General features: G+C 48.8%; 1 protein-coding gene across 1 annotated transcript; it reads left to right on the top strand.

Annotated features, from left to right (window-relative positions):
- Nucleotides 1–824: 824 nt before the first annotated feature.
- Mcidas (multiciliate differentiation and DNA synthesis associated cell cycle protein) lies at nucleotides 825–6,533 on the top strand. The gene is made up of 7 exons (XM_041663206.1): nucleotides 825–941; nucleotides 1,036–1,132; nucleotides 1,314–1,405; nucleotides 4,029–4,101; nucleotides 4,617–4,858; nucleotides 5,839–5,949; nucleotides 6,099–6,533. Exons 1-7 carry the CDS (start codon nucleotides 825–827, stop codon nucleotides 6,531–6,533), a joined length of 1,167 nt encoding a protein of 388 aa, XP_041519140.1.
- Nucleotides 6,534–9,650: the final 3,117 nt, after the last annotated feature.

The raw sequence follows: 9,650 nt of genomic DNA, 5'->3' as shown, positions 1-9,650 counted from the left end.
GAGAGATGGCTCAGTGGTTAAGAGCACTGGTTGCTCTTCCAGAGGTCCTGAGTTCAATTCCCAGCAACCACATGGTGGCTCACAACCATTTGTAATGAGATCTGGTGCCCTCTTTCTGGCATGCAGGTGTACATAGAGGCAGAATGTTGTATACATAATAAATAATTAATAAAAATGTTTGGGCACCATTTCCGGGGAAGTTGGCAAGGCTCAGGTACAGAGCGGATAGTTCTTGACAGTAGGCAAGAATGAGAGACCAAATAAAAGCCATACCCCAAAATCCAGAATGTTGTTCAGATTTGAGGGCCCTTTCTGTAATTTGGAGGCTGGCCTGAGAAGGCCCTTTTATTTCCCCACTAGAACCTTCTGGGGAAATTTCGGAGTTCTGCTTTGGCGATTGTCACTCCACACTTTGTGAACCTTGTGTCTGGGGTGGTAAGAAGAAACAGAATCATTAACTTTCACATCCCTGCTGCCCATAAATTGGAAAGCTAGGAACCGGTGGTGCCGGCCCTCCCTTCCCTCAACCCTCCCATCCCCACCTTCGCCTGGCACAGCCAGGATGCTACGGCGCCAAAGGGCACTCGCGGGTCGGGCCCCGCGCTCTTAGCTCCCGGGGGAAGCCGCGTTGCCGGGTTGGTTAACGCCTCCGCCCGTGCGCAGATTGTCCCGGGTTGAAGGCGCCACCTCTGGCGCTCAGGCGCGAGCCGCCCCTCCCGCGCAGCTCTTCTCCTCCAGGCCCTCCCTTCGCTCCTTCCACGCGCCGTTGCCTATCTCTGGCACCAACAGGTGCAGTAGCGCTGGGTGTGGGTCACCATCCCAGGATGCAGGCGTGCGAGGGCAGCGCAGCCGGACGCCGGGCCTTCGACAGCATCTGCCCCAATACGATGCTGGATCTGTCGCGGCGGCCACTCGGCAAGCCCGGGAAGCCAGAGAGGAAGGTGGGGATGTTCGCTGTGGTCTTGGCTCTGGCAGAGTCTGTCAGTCCAACGCCCCGACAGCTGACCTGAGCTTCCCGTTTCTGTGCCCGGCTAGTTCGTTCCTCCGTGGAAGTCCTTCTCCGGATGCGGCGGTGACAGCCCAGTGTCGGTGTACGAGGATCCCCCTGACGCAGAGCCCGCTGCACTGCCAGGTGAGCCCCGAGGCACCTGCACGATCCCTCGATACCCTCGATTATGCCGGGTGGGTGCGGCACACGCGATCCGCAGTCCCTCTTTCCCCGGGCTCTGAGGTCCTGGTTGAGGGTCCTAGTGGCGACCTGGCAGAGAGGCTTAGTGTTCGTTGGATGCGTGTTTCCTGATCTTCCCGCGCAGCCCTCACCACCATAGACCTGCAGGACCTCGCAGACTGCACCTCGCTACTTGGCACCGAAGCGCCATCTAGTGCTGATTCTTCCGCCTCGCAGGTACTCTTTCCCTTGTTTGGCTCTTGGCCCCTTACAGATCCAAACGCAAAACTGGTGGGTTTACTTTCCTCTAAGGCCTCAAGATGGACTGGGGAGCACAGGCACACTCAGCATATCGTGGGTAGTCAAGCATCCTAGATCCCAATTTTCTCTCCCCCCCCTAGTATGTTATTAAGGTCTCATTTTCGGGACTGGTCTGGCCAACTTTTACTACAGCGCACTTTGTTATTCTACGGAACAAGGCAATTCGGAGCTGGTGGTCTGAGGAACCACGTGAATGGGCACAAGCTCATAGGATAACTGTTTTGTTTGCCACCCACTTCCGGTCTCTCAGGAACCATTTATATTTCGTAGGCACCAAAGGACCATCAAAGTCACGGGGGGGGTGGTGACGACAAAGGTCTCTTAAGCAAACTGATGGAAACCATTCTGTCTGCAGAGACGGACACTCAGCAGCTGGCCACTTTAAACGTTTTATTCTACTCCTCTGTTGGAGCCCACAAGACTCTACAGTGACTGCAACAACGTCATGACAGACCAATAGGCAGATCCATGGGAAGTGTAAACGTCCATGTCCTCATGGAATAACCCATTTTGCAGGGCTGAGGGAACACTTGCCTTTAGGAAGAGTCACTGTCATATCTGTGGAAATCTTGGGAAGCCATGACTCTTCCCTTCAAAATAGGATTCATTGCCTAAACACCTCAACGGAGTGACTTTGCTCCATTCCCCAACACCATGAGGCCTTGGAGCGATGGCATTCACTCTTTGTTCTAGCAGTCAAATTTACGCAGAGTCAACCCTACAAAATTATCTGCTAACAGACCACACACACACAGAAATTTCTATAGAAGACAGCACTGAGCAGGAAGGCAGCATGCCCCACCTTTGCTAACAAACAAATCTGGGCGTCCCCAAAGCTGGTTATCACAAGAAATTAGATGAGGAGAACGGGGGAATCCAGGATTCAGGGATGTTTAATAACTTTATCTAATAGTTTGGAATGCCAGGTACTTCCTCTTCAAAGTTGTCTCTTTCCTGGGTCAGGCCACCTGTTCTGGAGTACTGCTTTTTTTGTGACTTTATCAGAAATTATCACATATTATCAATGTCCTTGCCTATGGAATTTTCCAACTATGTCTGTAAAAACTACAAACATCACAGAGATCAGCCTGTACTCTTCTCCTCTTCCTCCTCCTTTTCCTCTTCTTCTTCTCCTCCTCTTCCTCCTCCTCTTCTTCCTCTTCTCCTCCTCCTTGCTACTTCTTCCCCTTATTCTCCTTATCCTTCCCCTTACTCTTCTTCTCTTTATTCTTCCTCTCCTCCACGTCCCCTTCACTTTACTTTCCCCCCTTATGCAAAAACTACAGAAGATGCAGACCTGATGCACAAATGAAGAAGTTCTGACCCAGAGTCCTCAGTGTCCAGCAGCTGCTGAGGTCATCTGTCCTCTTTTGTCCATAAGGGAGTCTGGCACTTGAAAATAGGGCCAGAGAGAAGGTTAGAATCGGAGTTTGTTTCAATTTCCCAAAATATATGACTAGGAAAGAAGGGCTTCCGGGAGAACAAAATGATCGATACAAAGATAAGACTCAATAGTGGAATCAGTAGGCATTTCCGATGCGCGTCTGGGATGGATCCCCTCACACCAGCATCCAGGAAAGTCCTTTCCCCTTTCGAACTCTGGCCTCCAAGGAAGCAGGGATTCCCAAGAAGACAGACAATGATGCGGCCATGCCAAGCTGGTCACTAGGCGTTGGGTAATCCTTCTTCTCCAGGATTCTCTCTCAGAGGAAGCGGAGAAAGCATTCTGTGGAGCCTGCCTGCTTTCCACACTGGTGGGAGGGTTCACTGAGAGATTACAGAAATAGGAAAATGTCATTGACTTGAAATGCCCATCCCTTAAGAGACTAGGAAGATGCCTGGACCTCTACCTTCTTACCATTTTCCTTCTCTCTCAGGCACCTGGGAACCCTGGTCAGGCAACATGGAGCTGTATCCCACCATAGGTGAAAAGCCAACTCCAACTTTTAGAGAAACTGAGAAAACAAAACAACAACCCATCAACAGCAACAGCACACACACACTAACAACAGCAACAACAACACACACATGACACCATAGCTGCTGCAGTCTCCTGAACAGACACCTTTCATAGTATCCCTGACCCCATTGGTCACAGCCCCACCCTTCCCTTTCCTTTACCCGTGAGGTGGTTAGCACTTTAGGCCTAGACTTTGGAAGCCTTGGTGCCTGTCCTGGTGTTAACACCAAGCTTTCAGCTCTTAGGAAGGTAAGGGTGGGAGTGGGGGTGGTTTAAGGAGGAATTGCAATTCCATGGGTACACAAAGAATATCAAAAGGAGTCAGCATGGCTGCCTGATGTCAAAACCCAGCTGGACTGGCGGGTGGTATTTGAGACTTGCAAGAGCAATGCTCACGCTTGCCAGCCCAAGGTAAACCTACTGTTCTATGGGTGAGGTGAAGTTTAATTTTTCTTTTTGTGAACCAAAGTGCATGCAGACTAGCCTTAGAAGCTGCAAGGATGTCTGTCTGTCTGTTTAGAGTTGTTCTCCGAAGCCCAGACTCAGTGTTGACTGGCTCACACCATTGCTTTGTTTTAGAACCCTTCCTTGCAAACTGAAGACGATTTCAGCCTGCAGAATTTCAGAGACACTGTGGATAATCTCATTGCAGGCAAGTGCAGTCTGCTCGCAGTTAAATGACAGAAGAGATGTCACCTACCAAAACCATGCACTTCAGATCGTGTCGTGGTGAAGGTGGTCAGCCCGGCTGCCTGACACTGGCCAGCCTCTCTTTCACCAAGGGGTCGGACTCTCCCTAACTGAGGATATCCTTTCCCTCAAATGGGGAAATTATGTCATGTGGTCTTTAGGCTATGGGTTTCTCAGTGTAGGTTCTGGAAATGAGGTACCCATTCTGTGATGCCGTGGGACAGAAGTTAAGTGACAAGTGTCTACAGAGAAACAAAACCTTGTATGCTTCCCAGGCCCCAGGAGGTTGGTTTGCCTGAGTTCCTTCAGATTAGCTCAGCAGGTGCTTATGAAAAAAACAGTGAGTAAGACCAGGAATCATAGACTTTGCCTTATGAAGAAAAATTCAAACAACCCAAATGTCTGGGAAGCATTTTGCCCCTGTGGCTAGTTAGGCACAATCTGGAGGCAGCCAATTCATCTTTTGCTTTCTCCCAGATTCATCCTCTTTGATGTCGCCTCCCCTGACCGAAGGTGACTTTCCCTTTTCCCCATGCGATGTTTCGTCTTTCGGGTCCTGCCTCTCGCCATCGCTGGACCCACCTGCCTTGGGGTCTCCACAGCTGCCCCCACCACCCTGCACTCCAGACCTGCCGCCACCGCCAACCGAGCAGTACTGGAAGGAGGTGGCCGACCAGAACCAGAGGGCTCTGGGGACAGCTCTCATAGAGAATAACCAAGTAAGGACACCGGTGGTTAGGAATCTTGGGGTGCGGTCAGGGCCTAGTACAGAGAACAACTTGGGAACTGTGAAGGTTGGCGCGCGCTTCTGTAGACCCAGGGGTTCTAATAGCCGGTACTGTTCAATTGGCCCAAACTGATTTTGAACTCACTAAATAGAGATGATCGCGACCACCAGACATTCTTCTTCTCTCTCTCTCTCTCTCTCTCTCTCTCTCTCTCTCTCTCTCTTTCGGTTTCCTTTTTGCCCTTTCTTTTCTTTTGGAAAACAGGATCTCCTGTAGCCCAGGCTGGCCTCTAACTCCCTATGTAGCAGAGGAAGACCTTGGTTGAACTCCTCATTCTCCAGACATGCATCACCATTTCTGGTTTGTGGGATTCTGGGTATCTAACCCAGGGCTCCATGTATAAATACTCCACCAAACAGTGCTACACTCCCAGCCCTTTTCTTTTTCTTGAACTTGCCATGTATTGCACACAGGCTTGCCTAGAACGCTGATCCTCCTGCCTCAGTTTCTCCTAGTGCCAGAATTACAGGTGTGCACCACTGCCCTGGATTCCCATCAGATTGGTAATAGTGCTAACAATATTGATGGAAGTTTTCTATGTGCCTGACTCTGTGTTTACCAACTTATTTTCCTCTCTCATTTTATACAACACAGAAGCTAGACAATCCCACTAGCCCCATTTTTATAAATAAATTGAGACATGAGGCGGTTGAACTTCACAGGGAACACCTAGAAGGGCTTGTTGTCCAAATCAATACTCTCGACTACCACCGAAGAACACATTAACGTTTAACTGAGATATGGTTTATCATACAACTATTTTGTTTAAAAAAAAAGTCAAATAATTGGCTATTGTCAGGAGAACAAAGGTCCGTGGGTCCCCGGTCCGATGCGATGTCAGGGTCTGAGTTCAATTTCTGAAGAGTGGACCCAGCATTGTGGCCTCTCTGATGTTAGATGTCCTACTGCAGCTACACGTGACGCTGACGCAGAAGCAGGAAGAGATCGCCTCACTCAGGGAGAGAAACGTGCAGTTGAAAGAACTCGCCAGCCGGACCCGGCACCTGGCCTCAGTGCTGGACGTGAGTGGACAGGCGTGCGGGACACCGTCGGAAGTGTAGCAGCGGCGCCTGTGATGGGGCCCCCGGTGTCCCTTGTGTAGCGCGCGCCCGGGGCTCTTTCTGTTCACGCAGCTCCAGGCGAGTCCTACTGGCTCTTCAATCTTTTACAGAAGCTGATGATCACGCAGTCCCCACCAGAGCCCTTCCAGATCAAGGCGACGACGAAAAGGAGCCTGGAGGAGCTGCTCTGTGCGGCGGGCCAAGCAGGACAGGGTTGCTCGGAAGTGGATGCCATCCTTAGGGACATCTCCCAGCGCTGCGATGAAGCCCTGCAGAACCGCGATCCCAAGCGACCTCGGCTGCAACAAGAGCCAGGGAGCAAGAACTGCAACTCAAGGAACCTGCATGGTGCCTTCCGAGGGATGCGCACCGACTGCAGCGCCAGCTCGGTGAACCTGAGCCACAGTGAGCTAGAGGAAGGCGGCTCCTTCAGCACGCCCATCCGCAGCCACAGTACCATCCGGACTCTGGCGTTCCCCCAGGGCAAAGCCTTCACCATCCGGACAGTCACCGGTGGTTACAAATTCCGCTGGGTCCCCAGCTGAGAAGGGATGTGGTTTCCCCTAAAACACTGCCCTGTGACCAGACGGAAGCTTCTACAAGCCAGTGGTTTCCAGAATTCTCTGCAATGCCATTCTGAAATGCGAGAATGCCATTCTGAAACTTAATATTTTTTTTTTCAAGAACAAAAATGGTCCTGAAATGTTGACACCTGCGCCCTAAAAAGCTCTGTTCCGGAGCACGGTGTATTGCTCACCTCTCCGCGGTGAAAGTGTGTAAGTGTGTGTATACACATGCACACGTGTTACACACACATCATAGTCCAACTTAGAAGTATTTATTTTCTAGCGCTTTGAGTTTGTTTGTTTGAGCCAGACTTCACCTGGCCCAGGCTGACCTCAGGCTTGCCATTATGATGGCTTCGAACTGTGGGCCCTTCTGCTTCCACCTCCTGCGTGCTAGGATTACAGGTGTTCGCCACCACACTTAGCTGGCGTTAGCTGGGTTTTAAAGTCATGGGTGCTCCAGATTTATAAGAAGGGAGAATAGTGCAAAGAAATGATTTTTTTTTCCCACTAAAGGGGCTTTCTTGGACTCATCCGATCCCCAGTCACTTCAGGATTCTAGACCCAGAAGCCTGGTATCTGTGTGAGGGTTTCAACACATTGGACTCAGTTTCCCTCAGTCTTTGGAGCACAACTCACTGTGTCACTATTGAAAAATTTATTTCAGTTGGAAAAAAAAAAGCAGGCAAGGTTACACAATTAGTTAAATGCTGATGCAGAACAGGCGCTAAGCCCATTTGTTTAAAGTCACTCCCCATAATTCGGGAAGATGTGTAGCAGGAGGGCTGGAGAAATGACTCACAGTTAAGAGTGCTAGCTGCTCTAGCAGAGGTCTAGAGTTCAGTTCCCAGAATTCATTTTGGTGGCTCACAACTACCTGGGAGCTCCAAGCCTGAGGGTCTGACATCCTTTTCTGGCATTTGTGGGCGTCTGCAAACTTCTAGGACACACACATACACACTTACACACACAGATGTACAAACACATACATACATAGACACAGAGATATGCAAAGATATGTACACACACATATACACATAGACACAGAGATATGTAAACACATGTTCACACACACAGAGTCATATAAATCTCTTTCTACCTTTTGTGGGCACCTGAACACTCCTGGGACACAAACACACACAGAGGGAGAGAGGGAGAGGGAAGGGGGGGGAGGGAGGAAGGGAGAAAGAATTCTTTTTAAAAAAATTATGGCAGTGTCTCCATGCATTCAGCTTTATCAGTGCAAAGAAATCAGAACAACTGCAGCCAAACCAGACTTAGCTGTTTTAACAAACGACATACACTGCACAAACTGGACCACTCATCACGCTCTGCGTTATGTGCCTGTGTCTTCTAAGCAGAATAGTGAACTTTGATTCTCACTTCCTATTGTCTGCAGTTCCTTTCCCCACACTCGGTTCTGGAAATGGCATGAATGGCGTATGTTACATGCGATCCGTCTCGGTCTGCACAGTTCTCCCTCTGCGGGTCCCCCTGCCCCCTGGTCAGCTTGAGCAAGCCTCCAGACACATTGCACCACAGTGCACATCTGGCTCTTCAGTCTGAGTGGACATACCGGGTAGCAGGTGGGTTGGTTAAGGTGGCAGGACCTGCTCCTCCAGTTTGTCGTGGGTACTGCTATCTGTATTTAAATAGTCAATTAGAAACAAAAAAAAATTGATAAAATAGACCATGTTTCCTTATATTTTGTCTAACAAATGAACTGAAAAAGTGGGTTGTTCAGATTTTTCCCCATAGCCTCAAATACACAGTTACCACAGGTCAGGATCATAAGAAACAACAACGAAACCAGAAAAACAAAATAAACAAATAAAATTTTTTAAGCCTGTCACGATAAACAATGACCCTCCCACTCTTTGCTTCTCATACTGAATTACCTTCAATGATCACATACTGTAAAATATGTTTGGTTTCTTGTATGCCTAACAAAATAAAATGGATTTCTTTTCTATCTTGTATCTAGATTTTAAATAACCACACTGCTATTGTCTGTCATTTTGCAGTTCCGCAATCACCATGCTAGTGACCAGCAGCTCTGCCGTCTATTATTTTTAAAATATATATAGGGGGACAGAGTCAGGTGGGGAAAACTAATCCTGGGAGAAAGGAGGTGGAGTCAGGGGAAGCCATGGAGCTGCCACTGGAGACAGACTGGAACTTTGCTGGTAGGGCCACGACCTTGTGGTGATACACAGACTAATGGAGATGGGCTAAATTAATATGAAAGAGTTAACCCACAAGAAGCTAGAGCTAATGGGTCAAGCAGTAATGTAAATAAAACAGTTTCTGTGTGATTATTTCGGTTCTGGGTGGCCAGGATGAACAAGCAGCACCCTGAAACACACACACACACACACACACACACACACACACACACACACACACACACGAGATAGAGAAATCCAGATTCTGCAACTGATGAAAAATATATAATCTGTGTCTTTCTGGGTCTGGCTTATTTTGCTTAATATAATAATCTCCAGTTCTAGCTGTTTCCCTGCAAAAGTCATGAAATAATATTTTATGGCGGAGTAAAATTCCATTGTGTATTTGTTCTACATTTTCTTTCTTCATATATTGATACCTGGGCTGGTTTCATTTTTCTGACCATTATGTAACAATAAATATGGATGTGCAAATGTCTTCAGTATATATCCCAATGCTATAGCGGGGTCATATGGTAGTTCCATTTTAATTTGTATGTGTGTGCATGGTGAGTGGGGTGTGTGTGTGTGTGTGTGTGTGTGTGCGTGTGCGTGTGGTCGATATTGATTGTCTTCCTTGATCCCTCTCCACCTTGATTTTTGGGACAAGGTATCTTACTGATCCTGAAGCTCTTCGATTCAGCTGTGAGTGCCAGGGCTCTACCTAGCTCAGCCTCCCTCGTGCAATGGGGTAACAGAGGCATGCTGCTAAACCTATTTAAATGTGGGTGCTGGTAGAGCAAACTCCAGTCCTCATACCATCTCCCCACCTCCTCCCCACTGACTTCCACAGCAGCTAAGCTGGCTCCAGTTTCTATCAGCACTCCCAGTTTCCTGACACCCTAGCCAGCTTTTGTTGTCATTTTTTTTT

The sequence above is a fragment of the Microtus oregoni genome, unplaced genomic scaffold, assembly GCF_018167655.1.
Source record: "Microtus oregoni isolate MIOR12 unplaced genomic scaffold, Mior012 000014F_ref0000157, whole genome shotgun sequence".
Classification (NCBI taxonomy): Eukaryota; Metazoa; Chordata; class Mammalia; order Rodentia; family Cricetidae; genus Microtus; species Microtus oregoni.
The sequence above is the reverse complement of the archived record's forward strand: the minus strand, read 5'-3'. Positions and strand labels throughout refer to the sequence as shown.